At 39.1% G+C, this 18,802-nt stretch overlaps 1 protein-coding gene across 17 annotated transcripts in view; it reads left to right on the plus strand.

The window, feature by feature from the left end:
* TNRC6B (trinucleotide repeat containing adaptor 6B) overlaps positions 1-18,802 on the plus strand; it is a 141,679-nt gene that overhangs the window by 56,551 nt on the left and 66,326 nt on the right. The window contains exons 1-2 of one of the 17 annotated variants that reach the window (XM_075429300.1): positions 8,255-8,463; positions 9,464-9,577. The exons of 13 other annotated variants lie outside the window; for them this stretch is intronic. Coding sequence is in view for 1 of the 4 variants with exons in the window: in XM_075429299.1 (XP_075285414.1) it covers positions 8,459-8,463 (5 nt within the window). In the remaining 3 variants the exon portion in view is untranslated. Of the gene's footprint in view, positions 1-7,712; positions 7,866-8,254; positions 8,471-9,463; positions 9,578-18,802 lie in introns of those variants that run through there. 3 more of the 17 variants (XM_075429301.1, XM_075429305.1, XM_075429299.1) reach the window with 3 other exon arrangements.

An 18,802-nucleotide genomic window follows, 5' to 3' on the forward strand; every position in this document is an offset into this window, starting at 1 on the left:
TGCGCAGGGAGTGCACAAAGCCTGCTTCTGAATTTGCAGAATGCAAATCTGATTGCATCTTATCAAGAGACTTCTTTACATTTGTTGTCTTTCCAAAACAAGAGAAAAGTATATTTTCAATTTCAGCTTGCTTGATTTATAAATATGTTATTGCAAAATACCTAGAGTGGATAGTGTCACATATTATCCTTGATACCATTGGTTTCTCTAGTTATTACAGTTAGTAGTAATTCTGATTGTTAGTGAAAGGTAGGGTGAAGGAGGTAAAGGAGCTGTCTTAAAAAGCTTACTGTACTTTGAAGAGGAGAGCATTTCCATACTGATCAAATTCCTAAAATCCCAGAGCCTCTTTATTTCGGACACCACCTTCTGTCCTCTAGTCTCTTTCCAGTAAGCACACTATCTGCTGGACACTATTGGTGTCTCAAGTTCATTGTCGAAGAGGTCTTTATTTAGGTCTGGTTGATCAGTGGCTGTTCCCTCTCCCAAGTTGCCACTTCCTCAGGAGCTGCCTGAGGTAACTGCTCGCTGGTGTATCATTTGTACGGATAGCTGGACACTGCGCTCTTTTCAGTGTTTCGTTGCCATTTAGATGGCAACTGTTGGATGAGATGGGAGTGAGGTAACAGACATAACGAACAGCAAGCAAAAGCATTTAAGGGCTGTTAATTTTGAGGCCTGTCTAAATTAGTGGTTTGTCTATATTTTTAACATAAAGATATTTTTTTAGTTTAGAAAAATTTCTGTGGTATCTACACCAAATTAGTGCCACACATGATGATTTGCTAAGGATTCAATTTTTGGACTGTTAGCACGAGTCCATGGCATCATAAATGTATACGAATTACAGTCCTAAAAATTATTTTTTTCTTTTTCCATCCAATTTAAGTTGTTTGGTGCTTTTTTCCCCTGCTTCATTCTCTCCAATTAATAAATATATTCATCAAGTCTTTGGTATTTTTTGTGTGTACACCCAGATGAATGGTTGAATCTTCCTTTGAAGGAGATGAAGAAGGGAAGAGAAAGATTGTCTAATGGTTGTATGTTATATTACAGTTTGTGCTCTCTTGTTGTTTCCTGTGTTCAGAAAATGGAAATTTTGGTGACTATCCACTATGGCTTAGAGATACCAGACACTGAAGGATAAAAAAGATAAATGGTCTTAAAGTCCAAGAACATGGTTCTAAGTTGCATATCCCATCTAGACCCTTCAGGGAGTGACCATTATTGGTTAAAGAAGGGGAGGGAAGAACAAAAAAAGCAAGCTCTCTATTGCATGTAGAAGATATGACTGACTTTGTACGACTAAAAATACTGTGCTCTGTGGTCAACATGGTATGAATTAAAAGCTTGTTTACAGAGATATTTTGGAGCTCTTAAGCTGCATTGCTCTGGCATGCTGTGATCTGGAGAGCTTTTAATCTCTTTGATTTCTTTTACTCCTACCTAGATGGATCGAATTTGCTGAACTCTTTGCCATTCATTGAAGCTGGTCATGTTTGGGGGTCATACTGTTTTTAGGTTAGTGCATGCATTTGAATATTTGTGACAGCTACAGCTTGTAGAATTTTCTGCATGGATAGCTGGCTGTTCCTTTCCTGACATTTCAAACTGAAGGGCTGTACATGAAGGCAAATTACTTAGGGAAGATGTTCAAGTCACTTGGAAAGATCAGTTTACAGATTTTTTGCAGCAATAAATAGTGCTTTTATTAGAAAAATGAGTCAAATTAGGGAAATCTTCTCTTACAGTAATCCACTGAATATGCATTCTATTTGTATTCTGCTTTTACTTTGGGGTTTTGTTTTTTGTGTGGGTTTTTTGTTGGTTTTTTTTTCTTTTTTAATTTAACTTAGCATATTATGGTTCCTTTAATGAGAACAAAGGAAAATGGGTTGGTGCCAGCTCCAACCAAGATGCCAGAAATTCCTTTGCTCAGAGATTTCCGGGCCAGTGATTGAACTCCCCGTACTAAAACTAAAGGCAAGTTAGAACAATTTGTGGAGAGGTACTAGTCTATCTCACCATAAATAAATTATAAAAAAAAAAAAAAAAAAAAGCTAAGTGCAGTATAGCTTCCTTTTAGGTGCAGGTAAAAAAAAAAATGGAGTAGAATAAGACTATCTCTTTCAGTCCAAAATTCTTCCGTGTCTTTTCTGAGACCTCCCATAAGTATAGTTAAGCAATCTGCTTTGCATGAGCAGACTAAACTGAAGTGAGTAGACTGTACAGTACTTCAAATTTCAGTAGAAGTATGTCTAAAGGCTCCATTTGAAGAAGGGGTACTGTTGTGGTGAAGTGTTCATAGACATGAAAGATAAGTTTTTCATTAAATATTTCAACCTGGTCAGATGAAAATGTTTTAATATGTTTAAAGCTTCAAGACTTAAACAGGGGGAAGGAAGGATTTAACCAAAGAAGTTATTACTACTTTCGAAATGCATAGTCACAGCTATTACTGATGGAAGGTCTGCTGAATCAGTTATCTAACTGGCACGGTAATCCACATGCTGTAAATAACAATTAGAAAGGAACCACTTGCCATGTATATGGGTGGAGTGATATCCAATTCCATTTCCTTGAACATCTGTTTATTTGAAAGAAGTATTATCTTTTCACTGACATAGATAGAATTGTGTAAAACAGATAAACTTTTCCTATTCCATTGATATTTTGGGAGTTCCAGGGTTTTAGAAACTGGAGAGGGAGACATGTTAAGACAGGATTATAGTCCCCCCAAATCAAGAAGCTTCTGAGATGTTAGTAAGGAGCGGGTTAACCAAATTCTAAGAGTACTGATTTGCACAAGTTCCCCTAGCATGTTAAGTTACTGGAAAATACTTGTTTAATTTCCAAGGATGTGTATATAAAAACTCATTCAGCATTTAGAGAGGGACTTGATTGAATGGGAGGAGGTGTTAGGGGCTAATTCTTTCAGTTCCTACAGCAGTTAAAACTAGAGCAATTATTTTCCATGTCTGTATCTTTCCCAAGTAAGTTTGGAGTCTCTTGTCTGCTTTTGGCAAAGTGAGTCAGGAATAAGAAATTATGATGTAGGTGTAATTACCAATGTGTTAAACTTCAGTAACTGCCTGAGACCAAAATTAATTTCTCTGCTAAAAGAAAGGCTTCAGGACAAAACAAAAAAAATACCTGTTCTGGTTATGTCTGTTAATAGCTAATTGTATGTGTTTTGGGATTTGCTGCAGCATATGCTGGGTTTTGCCCAGGTACTGAAAGAGGTGAAAAAAACTTATGGGAAGAGATCTACGTAGGGCTCAATACACTGATGGAGCCTTGGCATCAAAGGAGAACTGGCTGTGCAGGAAGCTGGGATTAGTGTGGTGAAGTAGAGGTTCAGTGATGTGTGACAGAGGTTCGTAGGAAATGAGCTTTCAGTTCCGTTGTTCATGGAACAACTTTGTTAAGGCAGCTAGAAAGCTTCATCTTTCTTCAGTTTGGAAAGGGCATTTGAGGAGATTGAAGAAGTGGAAGCATAGTGATGGAGTATTTATAAGCTGAACAGCTAGGGAAAGTATTGTGGCAGGTTGAAGAAAAATTAGGTGTAAAAGTGGGTGTTTTCGAAGCTTGGTGAATGAATTTTTCCTTCTGACTCGTTATCTTTCTGTGAGCACTTCATTAATGTATAGGGTCAGAACTTTGCCTTGGCCTTGAAGTCATATATAGTTCTTAAACTTCATGTGCTGTGTTTTATGTATTTATGCTAAGTTTTCAGGCCTTGTATTCTTTTTCTTTGTCCCTGGCAAGATATGAATGAGACTTGAGCTTTAGTATGGCTCCAAAGCACTGTTGCAATATAAGTTTTGAATAATAATGATGGTATGCCCCATTCCTAAAATGTGTTGGTAGGTGCCTTTGTGTAAGGGATGCAAAAGCTGTTGTAACCTTTTCAGAAACTGAGCAAGCTTTTTTGTCGGACACTTTTTGTCATGGTATTTTTCTCTGAAAAACGAATTTGTTATACTTTTTTGTTACTGTAGTTAAAACCCCTGCCAGCTCTGTTTTCACATTTCTGCAGCATAAAATGTCTCACTACCTGGGGGGATGGGGAAGGGGCAAAAAAACCCAAACTCTAGTTTTCCTTAGGAATGAGTATTTTGTTGGAGATTGCTTTAGCATTTCAAAGTTTTGCACTCCTGCAGAAGGAGAGGTCATCTCTCTCATATAATGGTTTACGTGCAATTGCTGTAGAGACTTAAAAAATAGTATGTTGGTGCAGCCAGATTTTAGCTATTGTCTTCACTTTTCAGAAGTGTTGGGCATACGGCATCTCTCTCTGTTCAGAGAAAATAATTTAAAAGTGATCTGATCTATCCCTTATCCAGGACTGAGATGCCTGTGTCAAGTTCCCAGTTGTTCATCAAGTCTAGGAAGCAAGATGCTTCAAACTCCTGGTTTTAACCTTAATGTTTTTAATTGTTCTCTTGACATAAATCATATGGCAGTTGTTAGAGCACACGAGGAATAGTTAAGACTCTTAGTTCTGTGGCTTAGTTCAAGGGTTTCTCTGCTTGCTTTTTGTTACTAGAAATTGTGCAACTGTGTAACCTAGTCCTCACATACGTGTACCCACCCTAACAGTTACACTTTAAACTTCATCTGGGGAAAGACAAAGGGACATTTCTGATCCCTGTTAACTTGAAGAGGTGTGCTTGGTGGGATTGTAATCCAGGTCGGTTGGTCCACTGGTGACTGGCTGGGGAGCTGGGGAGGAATCGGCCTCTGATCATCTTGCATCTGTTACTACACCCCCCTTCTGGGGTTGGGAGAGGGAGGTCTAGGGAAATCTAACTGATGAACTGCAGTAGGATGGAGGGCATGTAGGCTTCAGTTCACTCTGGCAAAAAAATCTGCCTTTTTTGCCTCTGATACTTCAGGAAGCAAATTTTTCATCAGCAGGAGAAAGGACAGTTGGTGAGAAGGCATTCATGCTATGAGAAACTTGTTAATATTTGAGGTTTCTGCTGAGGAATTGTTGAGAGGCACTGAATTGACTTTTTTGTGTTCATAGTATCAGTTATGAAGAACTTTCTAGGGGAAAAAATAAGTCTTAAATTTTTTGCCATATGTGTATGGGCAATGTAGAAAGCCCAGTGGGTGGCGTCCAGTGTTGTAGGATGGACAAGGGTACAGCCTGCAAGATGAGCAAGATATGGCATCAAACTGTAGGACCTTAAGCCCAAAAGAAATGCCAGCTCATGAGACAGGGAGCTTTGCATAAGGACTGGATGAACTCGAATCCTTTTAAAGTTGAGTGAAGCTCTACAGATCAGATAGACCAGGTCTCCTTTTTGAGGTGTCGACTGGAGGGTACAGTTGATTCCTCGGTTTGTCTAGTGGACACTGGGCCATCCCTGTGTACATAGTGTTGAAGCCTGATTTATTGGTTCTTATCAAAAGGTCGTTAGAAAGGATGAGCTGTTACTAAAACCACAATGCAGCTTAATGTGAATTAAAAAAACCACTCCTGTCTCAGTGGAGACACAAGCGCAGAGAATCCATGACTATAAGCATCTCTCTTAATGGTCGTGTGTGTGCATGTGTATATCTGCTCATATTGGATACTGTCCTCATAGGAGCACTGTGAAGCTTCATTAAAGTTTTTAAAGTGCTTTATGATCCTCAGATGAAAGGTGCTTAGAAATGAAGTGTTTGTAATCAGATAAGTTAGTAGCACATAACAAGGATATAACCTATTAACACTAGCTATTAACAGTGCTGTTAGTATCAGAAGGCTTAACGGTTAGGTTCTAAAGTGCAATAGCCCTCTGAAAAGGGATGTGCAGATTTGATATATGCTGTGTATTTTTTATGCTCTACTCCATTATTTTCTGAACTACTGTGCTGCTGCTTCTTCCACAGTTTTGGTTGAGGAGATGCTGTGTTAAAAAAAAAAAAACCTACACAAAAAAACTAACACAAAAAACCCCAAACCAACAACAAAAAATACCAAAACAAAACAAAAACCCAAAACTCTTTGTGAGCCATCTTAACCAATATGCCAACAGGAATAGATAAAGGATGAGGTATGTTTCAGTTGTTAGCTTAGTTGAAAAAAATCAGTTACAGCATTTATTTTTATATTAAAATAAGGATTTTGAAGTTGCTTCCAAATAACATTTTAAAGGAGACAAAACATGGGTAACTTTCACCTTGTCAGGTGTAGTCCGTGGTTATTTATGGAAGACAAATTAGTCGAAATAAAATCTAGGCCCATAGTCCATACATTTTTAACAGAATGCTGAATAACCCAAGAAATTTTATCCGTGCTACAGTTATTTAAGAATTGCCCATATTAGTGTCTTATTTGTTTGCCCAAAAAAAAGTTTTATGATTAAAATTTTATCAATAGAGCATTGACAAGGTGAAATTTTATAGCAGTGATTTGCACTTGATACACAGCAACTCACAAGAGAGTGCTGGTTGCTGCAGGTCATCACAGCATTATCAGCTCCTTGAAGTAAAAGCTTCCAGAACTTGAGAATGAAGAGCTGGCAAGTCCTGCTGAAGCCAAGAGGATTTATAAGTCTGAGTAAAACAGTTTGGATTTTGAGAGGGAATAAAATTATCTGTAGCTTAGTGCATACTGTGATACTCGGTGTGAACATGTATGGAACGTACAGCTGCAATGTTCAATATAATTTTTCAGAAGGAGGGTAGCTGTTTCATAAATACGTATATTCTTGCTTTTATGAAGCTTGGTGTAAATCAGATGCCTAGCAGTTGGTTTGTGTTTTGTCTTTAGATTTTCAGAGCAATTGTGATGTTCTCTTTGGGTCTTGCCACAAATAAGAACATGTACGCTGAGACTTCACCACATTTCTTAAGTTGCTGTGTTTGAATTAGCCCTGCCACAGAGCACTGCAAGCTGTTAGACCCAGGAGGCCAATTCTCTGCTCTGGTTTAGGCAGAGCAACTTGAACAGCTAGCATCTAACTGCTTTGATTTCAATAAGTACCTGTAAATACAACACGCATTAGCTATTTCCAGAGTTTCGTGAGCCTGCAGAGATAGATGGAGGGCAGGGGAGGGTGCAGGCTGTAGCCCTGTTGAAGAAATCCCCTCACTGAGGGAATCCCCATTTGAGAGTTTCTGTCCCTTATCATGAGGGTGGTAGGAGCAACGCGTGTCAAACCCTGAGCCGTACCAGCCATTCCTGGCTTCCTCGTGATGTTTAGCCCATGGCTTGTGTGGTGTCATAATATACACTGGTGATTTTTATTCTCATTCATAACGTGCAGTTTCTACCCCCTCAAATTCAGTCCTATGGAGTTCCTCCCCCCTGTGACTTTTCAAGTTAGTGTCATTCTGTGGTGGGTTTTCACTGCCAATATGGGTGGGTTTTTTTAACTTTCTGCATAGTCACAGTGCAAAACTGCACAGAGTTAAAAACTTGTGTGGTTTAAGGGTTCAGCCCTGAGGGTGCTCCCATGAGCTTTGGGCTGACTCGGGGGCAAGTCCTGTCACAGCAGAATCATACTCGTGTTACCATATACTGTTTCTGAACTTTTCTTTACTGTTTCTGCATGTTTAAGGTAATGTCTGGAAACATCTTGCAGGTTTGTTTTTTTTACGTTGCAACATGCTGGGATTCTCTTTCAACTCTTGGAGCATTTATGTATGGAAATTGTGGGAAGAGACTATGGAGTCAAGGCAGCAGGAGAGACCGCGTTTGCTCTGCTGTCCTGTAGGTCTTCACACCTCTGCACAAGGATCTCGGGTTTATGTGTGCACGTCACGTAGGCAGTCTGGTTACGGTCTGGATTCACTGTGGGCTGAAGATGAACCTCTTCGTGTCCTCGAGTCGGGATGGGGTACTTCTGAAAATGTGGCTTCCTCTCGAGGTAAGCGCTAGGATCCGGCGTTCCCCGGTACACTGCCAAGAGTGCGGGGCTGGTGGAACTTGCGCATTTCATCACCCATCGTTTATCGGTTCCACAGCCTTAATGTAGAATGAGCACAGCCGGCTGCTTTTTTAGCTGGTTTTAAAGAGAAAAGCTCCAGCGGAGTTGCTCTCCCTGCTCGCGGCTCCACTGTCGTACCCTGTCTGTGCGTGGCGCGACGAACCGAGAGGAACCAAGCGGGCGGGGGGGCCGCTGCCCCTTTAAGGCGGGAAGGAGGCCGGCCCGTCTCGTGATTGACAGCCTTCCAGGCATCACATGACCTGCCTCTATTTGAAGGTCACAAAAAGCTTCTTCCTTTAGAGAGAGCAAGAGGGAGCGCGAGGGAGGGAGCGCGAGGGAGAGTGGGTGCCTGAGTGAGTGAGGGAGGGAGGGAGTTCAAGCCAAAATGGCCGACAGAGTCTCTGCTGGTTTCTGAACATTTGAAATAAAAAAAAAGCAAACAAACACGTACAGAATCATTTTTGGATTTTTTTTTCATTTCCATTTCTACCTTGTATGCCTCAACTCGCTGGATTTAAGCACTGCTGCACTTTATGAGGTTAGTGGTACGTTTATATTTTATTACTGTTTTTTACCTATCGGTAGCTTTTTAAGAGCCTGAGCTGACCGTTTTCATCCGTGGTTTTGCAGAGGTGGTTTTCCTAGCAGAAATACTCGCTTCGGATATTGTCTGTTTGTACGCGTAAAGCACTTTTAGTGGATATTTAGGGCTTTTTAGAAGGAAGTCTTCGTAGAAGTGTATTGTGGGCTTTGAAGAGATGTGTAATTTAAAACACTTAGGCAAATTACCGAAGATCGTTTGTATTTTCCAAGCTGGCGAAGTACAAGATAGTACTGAAAATCTTGTTTTATTTAAATAGAGGCTTCTTAAACAGTGATTTCTTCCCCCCAGCACCCGAAGCTCTTAAATCTGCTGCAAAAATTTGCATATATAAAAATGGGTTTGCATTCTTTCTGCTGCTGGGTCCGACGAGGGACGGGTGGGGAAGTGTTCTCACCGGGCCACCCTTCCCAGGCAGGAAGTGGGGGGGGGGAGGTGGAACCCCTACCCACCCTAAAATCACGCACCGAAACGTGTTCGGTGTGGAGGTGACGGGGGTTCGCGTTCCCGCGCCGGCAGAGCGGAGCCGAGCGGAGCGCACGGAGCCGCCCCTGGGCCCCTCCGCGGGCTCGGGCCGCCGCTCCCCGCCCCCGGGTCCGCCGTTTCGGCCGTCATTGGGAGCAGAGGGTGCTGCCCCGTGAACCTGCGTCGGGAGTTAGGGCGAGCAAGGCGTGCCAGGTGCTGCCGGCGTCGAGGTAGTCTTGCCACGTCCGGTTGCCCAGAAGGAAGGGGACCCCTTCCCCGCTTAGCGGGTCTGGCGGCCCATAAAATGTGGGGCAGACGCTTGGGAATGCGCGCTTGTAAATGCGAGGTGCTGGGTGCTGGTGATGTTTTGTAGCCTTCTGCTCTGTATTCTTTAGGAAACGGGTATTCATCTGCATGTTAGTCAATGCGGCTAAAAAGCTGCGTTTTCTGGCTTTTTTTCCCTGTCTTCTAGGTTACTAAAAATTTTAATCCAAGTGATTTTTGCATCTCCCTCCAGAACCAAGCAGAAAATTAAAGGGAAATAGCTGAAGATTGCTTTCTGAGAACAGGCCCCTCCTCCTGCATTGTAAGAGTGTGATGTAATGCTCCTTTCTGTGAGGTTAAAATGAAAAAAAATTCTCTGTGGTGGTATATGTTATTCTTCATCCTTTCCTGAATAGGCCTTGTACTGTGATAATTTTTGTAGCTGGATATTTAAGCAGCAGATAATTATGCAAATAATCATGAGAATGTACTTCCACATTGCAGTGTATGCGTGCATTGATTATGGTTAGCAGGTCAACTTTGTAAATGTACTAGATGGGTCATATTTTATATTTCTTTGTGGCCTTTCATACATTTAAATACAAATGGAGGAGACAGATTTGGTATGTTTACTGAAAATGCATGTGGCTGTCCTCATTATAAACTTATAGTACTGTAGATCAGGACACTTTTTTTCTCCACTGGCTAGCAAATATTTGAAATAATTCTACAGTATATAAAATTTCTCTTTGAAATTCAAGGTGGTTTTTTATTTTTAAATTAGAGCAAGCTAATAGGAAAGAACTCCATTCAAATTTGATATAGTGCATTGTGCTGATAATTTTTGGTTTTAAAAGTTTAGTAGGAATGGATAACCCAGTTCATGTATGAAGTAATATATTCTCCTTGTTTAGGTTTATTGAACTTACAAGATTCTACCCTTGTGTTATTGGCGTGTATGTGTGTGAGGGAATGTTATAAAGTTCTGTGTCTGACCTGATGCAGCCTGATGGCCTTTGTTATTCAAAGCCTTCTTGGGTCTAGTGGAAATCCTCATGTAGCCAGAATAGGTTGAATATACCTGTTGACTGACAAACTTAATTAGACATTAGCACTGTTTTCAAATCCAGTATAAAGTAGTAGTTCTCAGATTTGGTACTTACTGGACCAAAACATCAGTTATGTAGTTTGTGTTAATTGCTGTAACATAGGATGGCTTAACAGAGGAAGAAACGAAAACCTGAATTTTGTCCTGAATTGGCAATTTTGTAGGATGTAGGCTTCCCAGAATCTGCGCTTGAGAAAAGTGTTCCCCTTTTTCCTGCGTATTTTTTGCCTTCATGCCTTGCTGTCTACGTTACACACTTCTAAATTGTGTAAATGTTAGCATAGCTTGATTGTTAGGAAGATGGAATACATGATATTTTCTAGTAATTGCAACTGTTCATAGCTATAGAAGCTGTCATGGATCAGAGAAAAAGCAGCTATTGAGCATAATAGAAGCGATTCCAGTACAGAGTCTGTCAGACATTTAGGTAGCTTTTGTGAGACAGTATGCTGTGAATAGGAAGGAACAATTAAAATAATTGCTCATATAAATATGTCTTTGACCTATCAATTCCTAATGCAGGATGTGTTGAGGACCTTGCAGCCTGTGAAATGGTAGGATTTTAAAAGTACGAGTCTGGGTGATTCTCAGTACTGTTTGCATTGAATATGTTCTTGCAGTACAAAGGGAATAAATATTTTAAATCATTTTGAGAGACCTGACTCAAGTTGCAATTTATAGATCAGTTTGATGTTTGCAGAAGTGTTGAGGTGGGAGGGCCTTTTTTGCTTCATTCAGTTTACAATGATGACACTGGGTTCGGAGGTTTTATTTCATTTTTCTGTTTGCATTTGTATATCAGTTGTTACTGGTACCTACAGGAATCAGTCCCTTTCCAAAGCAGACTACTTCAGTAAGTTGAAAACTATAGTGAAGTCTGTAGTCAGCAGAGTCCCTGGAGCTTTTTTTTTTGCACTACGTCTAAGAGATTCTTGAGAAATAATTGACAAGAACACCCTTATTACCATTGAGCTTCAATATACAGCAGTCTGCAGTTCTAACGGGGAAAAAAAATTGTGAAAAACAAGTGTCTGAAAAAACAGCGCGCTTGCTTTTAGCAGTTTTTTTAGCCTCTTTCTCTCCTGCTGAGAAGGAGGGCAAAAAAAAAAAAAAGAAACTTCATAAGATCATGCAGTCTTTGCTGCCTGGTTTCAGCTGAACTTCCACCTTTTGAGGGTTTTGTCTCTTACTTATTAATAGGTGGCTGAGCAGAGGAGAAAGCATCCAAACCTATCAATAGAGAAAAATCTATAGAATTAACGTGTTGCTAGAAGAGAATTTTTATCTGTACCTTTCCTAGTACCCCTGCAAACACTTGTTGTAGCTTGCACCTTGAAGAGGAATTCTTTTAATTCTGGTCATTATGGATATACTTGACTTTTGGTGACCAGGATGGAAGGTGAGAAGTTTAATCTGCAGTTTGTTTTGAACAATACCTGTTGGAATCAGTACATTTGCTATTCTCTTCAGCTGGCAGTTGTTTTGTAACTGAAAAGTTTGAGGGTGTTTTTGCTTTGATTGGTTGAGAAGAAACCTAACCTCCTTCCTAAGAGCCGTTTCAGCTTGTTAAATACTGGTTTCCTATTTAAACAGCTCAAGATTTGAGGCAGGAAAATAAGATACATAGGATGTTTAGCTCTAAAAAGTTGTACTTCATGCCCTATCAAGGGGATCAGGTGTGGATGTCTCAGGAAGGCTACAAAACCAGAACCCAAAGTCTTATGAAGGGTGGTCTTTAATGTCAGGGCAAAAGCAGTCTGTCTTTTCACTCAGAAGAATTCTGCTGAGGAAACCGATCGGATTTAAGTGGCTAAACTTTAAATATTGAGCTAGAATTATTGCTGCAGAATTAATTCGATAAACAGATTAAAATTCAGTTTAGATAAATACGGAGATTTATTGTTTCTCAAAGCAAGACAAGTTTAGTATTTATTTCAAGAAACAGCAACTTTAGTTGCTAATGTAACACTGGAATTTAGTTGGTATGATTACATGTGCCATTGTTCAAACAAGATATCTAAAGCTGGGTGTCAAGATTACGCTTTTTGGCCATTGCAGTGTTGAGGGAAAATATGGAGGCCTCATGGAGATAAAAAGTACTATATACTGAAAATATTTCTATTTTGTTTTAGTTTTCGTGATGGTGCCATAATTGTTTTGAAGGGCACAAGAGAAATGGTCTCTTTCCATATATGTGGTGAATTCCAGCTCCAGAGCTGTACATTTAGCACTTTTTCACTGCTTAAATTCTTTTTCTCCTTTGTACATAGGCTTCCAATCCAAGAAGACAACCGTTTCTCCGTTGTTTTTTTGTTTTCTTTTAGAGATAGAGCATATGTTTTGGGAGCAGCATGAAGCTGCTCAAACCCTGATATTTTTTTATACACAGTGCCATTCAACACACTTCTGAAAGGAGTTCCTAAGGCTTTATGGATGTTGTAATTTTAAAGGATATTTTGCTGTCTGTATACGGTATGCTGGCATTCTAGTTCATTGCTGAAATGCTCTGGTGCTACTACAGTTACGTATTTATAATAATTTCTGAAAAGTCATCTTTTAAGAACTAGTTGATGTGATATTTGGATGTTATAGTGTGGGCAAATTGAAAGACATATCTTGATCCTCTTTCAGAATATTGCAGTTGCAGGACTACTTTTAGTTAGCCCATTTAGTCATGTGGGAAAACGTAAACCAAGATACAAACCCTGGAATTATTTTAGGTACCTAAGAGAAGATACATTAGTAAAACACAAGATGATCTTTAAAGGCAGAACAAATCAAACCAAGGGTTAAACAGCATAGAAAAATATTTGCTAATGCACCTGGAGAGAAACTACTGAGGGGAGCCTTGTTAAAAACCACAGGTAGTAAGTGTGAGAGCCGAGTACTGTTCCTTTCAGTGCTACAATTTGTGTCTGAATTTAATTAAATAGATGCTTACATATATTAGGCAGAGAAAAGTACTTCGATATCGATAGGTGGAAAAATGCTTAAAATTACAAAGCATGTGTATTAATACAAATTTATGTTAAACTTTACAAGTGAAATGTAGCCTTGGAATTTACTACAACAACAAAACCAAAACAAAGCATCCTGATACAACTGCGTTTTATTTCATGCCAGCAGGTGAGTGCTTCTCTTTTTAGGATGGTACTTGTGAGGCCTTAACTTCAGAACATTTTGAACAGTAGGGGAGTTCAGTAAATTTTGAGGTAGCTTGTCTTAATTTCTGAATTGGAGAAGGTGGTTTTTTGTTTGGTTAATTGGTTTTGGGTTTTTTTTCAGAAGAATAAAACAGTGGAAGGATTACTTCTAGTATTCTCAGGTGGTTGTTTTTTCCTTTAAGCACAGCATTTGTTAAACAGCATGATCATAAGCTACTGTCCATGTGTAATTTCATAGTGGCTGTTAGGCACAGCCACCATGTATGTGAGTGCAGAAAACTTTAGCTGCAGCATCACTGCTGGAATTTTTTTTAAGCGTGTACACACCATAGCTTTTGTAGATGTCTGTATGAAAAGAGGAGAGGTTAAATATATATTCTGTTAATGCCACTTGGCCATTAGAGTTGAGCTCAATTGTCCCATTTTACATGTGCTCAGTGGCAGATGTAGACAGATGTGTTGTCATCATGGTTCAGTCTGTATTTTTGAACTTGGTTATGCCTGAGCCATCCAGTTCTCCAGGATGCAATGTCCTGTGTCACTTAAACCGTCCTTAAAATAAGTCTTCCATGTTTCTTCTACCTTTTTTCCCCTGGTTTAAATTTTACTGTTTATAGTAGGAGACATTGCAACTTAATATTAGAGTCTTAATGTTGCAGCGTTTGTGTTCTTGTTGCAGCTTCTGTATTAGCATTTATATTTTTAATTGTATATAATTTCAGTTAAGCAATCATGCTAGATCCGGGGTCTGATTTAAAACACATTATTCTAATTCTGTGTTGATAGTCTAGATATACTTGTCTGCAAAACATCTGTCTTTGGCAGGAGAGTGACTACTACTGAGAACTTCATCAACTAAAGTGGGACGGATACGTTCTGATATGTCACTTTGCCAGCTAAATGTACAGTGTGTTTATGCTCAGCCCTTTGCTGAACAGTCCATAAGGAGGATGATGTGATGACAACATAGAAGTGCATTTTGGAATTTTAATGCTTGGAAATTCTAATCTGATGGCTCTTGCTGGATTTTTTCCGGATTATTTTACTTTTTACTGGAGAGAGTTTGAGGACAATAAAAATGAAAATGGATACCTTCTGTGTGCAGGGGAGGGGAGAGCAGAAGGAACCAAAACTTAGCCAACATCTTTTCCCAGCTTATTTGTACGTGCATCAAAAACTGGGTGTCCTGCAAAATGGAAAATAGCAATTAGATAGCTTGATCCTCATGTGAATTTTTAAAACTGTGTTCTTCTATAGCCTAGTTAAGACTATATAAATAACCCTTTCCTATTCTGTTAGGCTTTACTTGTTATTACCCCAGTATTTTATTTAAGGGAGCTTCTGTGGTAAATATGAGGGGAAAAAAAAATTAACCCCACCAAACTTGTTAAAAAATACAGTGCATGGAGATGAATGATATGCTTTTGGTTATACGTATGTCATTCTGTGTAGCTCTATTTTTCTCTGTGGATGTCATTACAAGTTCATGTGCACTGGCTGGAATCTAAATGTTGACTAGGTTCAAATTGCCTGTAAAAATACTTGGTTAACCTGAAGTAAAACCCCAAAAGCTTTTTTGAACCTAGTAGAAAAGAAGGCTCCAGCTGGTGCTACAGAAGTCAGTTACAGTAATATTAATGGGAATTTTAAATGAAATGGCCTTGTGTTAGAGTAAAATAATTTTTCTGTTGCAGGTAATGTTCACGTTATCTGGTTGATTCAGACTAAACAATGCTGAGAGAGAGAAAGTGGATAAGGCGTTAGGGTTATTTTTGGTTTATTTTGTCTCTACCTGGGTTCTGTAATTCTAGTCAGAGCAGATACAGATTATCCTGGCAGGAATGCTTGCTAACCAATATACTGGCCTTGCTGCTTCATCTGATAGAAACACACTGATGGTAGTGTGATGTAGGAGACTAAAAACAAAATCTCGTCTGGGTAAAGATTTAATCTTCCTAATAAGTTGTTTAGTTGTGTTTTTTCATGATGGTATTTCTCTAACTTTCCAAGGTTTAATCAGTAAAGATGTTTTGAAAACTACTGAGCTACAGTGGAAAGTTTTAGTAAATGACCTGGGATGGGAGAATCTTAAGTCTTGCATGCAGGTAATTTTTCAGCACTTTAAACCAGTTTAGTGTTCCTTGTGCAAAAGCTATGTGAATTTGCATTTAACCACCTCATCTTTGCATAGTAGCTATTCTGGAACGGCTATTTCTGATTAAGTCCTTAAGCAACTGTTTTTGTCACAAAATAACACAGTATTCTGAATTAATTTACTCTGTGTTGTTAATTGGGAGACAGTTTTGCTTTACATTTACCACTTTCTACAAAGAAATTCTATGTCCTGATAGAGAAAAACTGTAGCGAGTGTGTTCTTACCAGATTTTGGGTAAAATAAGATGAAAAAGGCAAAAGTAGGTAGATGCTAAGCTTTGAGAGTCTAGGATTTACACGGGAAGCTTAATGTACGTAAAGCTACAGTTGGTTACTTCCTAAAGTAGCTCTCTGTGGTTAGGCTATAAATAACTGAACAGGTTAATTTTTGGAGAGTCAGCATCTTGATAAAGTTTTTGGGACAAGGTTTTTTTCTCAGGGGTGGGTTTAAAGGCAGCATCTACTGTTTTGAAGGTGATTAGTTGTATTTGCATGATTGGATCATTGGAGTTCAGGAAAAGCTGAGGTTAGCTGGTGTCAGCCTCCATTATATTCTGCTTCAGTCTAGATAATGCGAAGTGAAACTCTTTTACAATAGACTTGCAAATATATGGTCAGCTTAAGTGTATACATAAACTTCCCTTGATCTTTTTCTAAAGAAAACATAGATTTTAAACAACGTTTCAGTTAGTGCTAGGTAGCTTGGTTAAGCTTAGATAATTTTCCCGCTTCACATTCCTAGGCCATTTTTCTATTGTTGAAGTAATATTCTGAAATACTAGTTGTTTGAGCGTGACCATTGTGTGCCCTGTGCATTTAATGTTAAGCTGTTAAAAACAGACTTCATCACTGGCTCAGTGAATTAAGAACAACAAGGTTGTAGGTTGTTCTGCACTGTAAAATTTAATCGTAGCAGATAACTTGTTTTCATTTTTTCATCCAGTTTGTTAACAAACTTTGAAATAATTAATCATCTCTTTTTCAACTTGCTTCATCTTTTGATATATGTGTGTGTATTACATAAAGTATGTATATGCATATTTGTAATGTGTGTATGTTGGCAGTTAATGCAGTTAAAAACTACTGGGTACAGTGGAGACTTCTTAGTGGGCCTTAGCCATTAAAGCCATAGTAAAATTACTCTCTAAAAGTCAGTTCAGGTTTTTTGTTTGGAAAAAGGCTGCACAAACAAAGCAAGTGCCATTGTGTAAGGTAAGTGTAGAGATTGGAGAGGAGCAGCAGAAAAATGCAGAGGCTTCTGAAGGCCACACACAGTCAGTGGCAGAGCCAGGCTTGAACTCAGAAGTTCCTGGCTTGTGGCCTGAGGCTCAAGCCAGTCATACACAGCTGTATTGAATTGTGAATAGAATTGATGCTTTCTTTTTCCTTTATGGCTTTGTAGGAACAAAGCTGATGCAACTAAAATTATAATGTGGGTAAAAATATGGAATTGTGTATTTTACCTTTGTCAAAATTTCAAATGCTATAAGTTCTGTTCTGTATGAAAACTTGTATTCAGCGGTTGTGGATTTCCACTTACCAAGGAGTATGGTTAATGTAGCTGGGTCATAAATCGTAACAAATGATAGAGCAGTGCCTTGAGGTCAGACTAAGGGCCTTTGCTGAGGGTAGAGGAATTCAGGTGTTCAAAGCTGCTCTGCATACTACCTTGAGAAATATTAACATTATTAAAAAAAAAAAATCCCTGAAAAGCCCAGGATTTTCTTTGATGTTTTAAAATAGAAGTGAAAATATAGTTCAGAGGCAATCTTCCTGAAGTAACTGTATTAAACTGAAATTCACATTCTGTATTTAACACCTCTGGAGTTTTTAATGAGGCTTTAAACATTGTTACCCTTCAGTGCAGTATGTGCAGTATGAAAGAAGAGAGAACCTGCTGTAGATTCGCTGACTGGTATTTTGTTCCTTCCTGGAGTAAAAAACTTAGCTTTGAGTAGCTCTTAATAAATGTATGGACAGTTTTGGTTATTTGAGGAGTTACCTTTAGGGAGGAGGTCTTGATGTAAAATATTATTACAGGATGAACATCACTATTACGAGCTATTTTTCTGTACTGTTTAAAATCTTGGCAGGGATTAGTAAATCCATTTTCACAGTAAAAGGACTTTCTTTTCCAGGCAAAATGCCATTAGTTCCAAGCTCTAGTTGTTTGTTGGTTTTTTTCGTCAGGTACACTTGCTTGATCTGTGTACCATTTCTTGCTAACTAAGACCTTATGCAAATGTATAGTAAGGATATTTTCCTAAATTACTAACATGGAACCTAGCTAGAGAAAATAAACTAAAAAAAAAACAAACAAGCATCTCAGTGTTTTACCAGGAAGTAAATTTCATTTTATCTGTTGAAAATAACAAAAATGTTATATAGTTCCAAAAAGAAATCAAAGTATTGAAAACTTAACAATAAAATATTTCACCTTCTGAGGGATGGAAGCCCTTGAGCCCTCCTTTCTGTCTTCCCTCCCACTCCGCAGCAGTGCCCTTGTGTCTCCTGGCTTGTGCAGTGTCACTGTATCTCACAATTCAGAAGGAATTGTTACTGAGTGGTGTGCACTTTGAGGCTGCATCTGAAACTTTTCATTGGTAGTTGGCAAAAATGAGCATAATTAATTTAAGCATTATGGTCATCTACTTTTTTACTAGCTCTCCTTTTTTACGCATCCTGCTAACTGAGCCAGATGGAAAATGCTTGCTGAGTTTCCCCTTCAGTTCCAGCTATTTGAGAGTTTACAAGTCCCAGTTACCTTTGGTTGTGGCTTCAGAAGACATTTAAACTGGATGTGTGTCAGGTTGCTTGCACAAGCCTGGGCCACTTTAGAGGTTGGCATTGTTGTGGCAGTTCTCACTTTATTCACCTGTTACAGCTGGTAGCATGTTGTAATTAAATTGTACAGTTCTTCCCAACAGGTCTTACAGAAATGCTGTAACCATATAGTGGTGAGTGGCTGAGTTCAGGGTAGAGTTGCTACTCAGTCACCACCCAAACAGTGTTATGGACTGGATTCTTGTGATGGTGAGTGGGACACACAGCTGAGCGTATTTCATTGAGCTGTGTTGCCGCTTAATTTAAATTGGTAGCGACAGCTTCAGTGGTGGAATGA

The sequence above is a fragment of the Opisthocomus hoazin genome, chromosome 8, assembly GCF_030867145.1.
Source record: "Opisthocomus hoazin isolate bOpiHoa1 chromosome 8, bOpiHoa1.hap1, whole genome shotgun sequence".
In the NCBI taxonomy this organism is placed as follows: Eukaryota; Metazoa; Chordata; class Aves; order Opisthocomiformes; family Opisthocomidae; genus Opisthocomus; species Opisthocomus hoazin.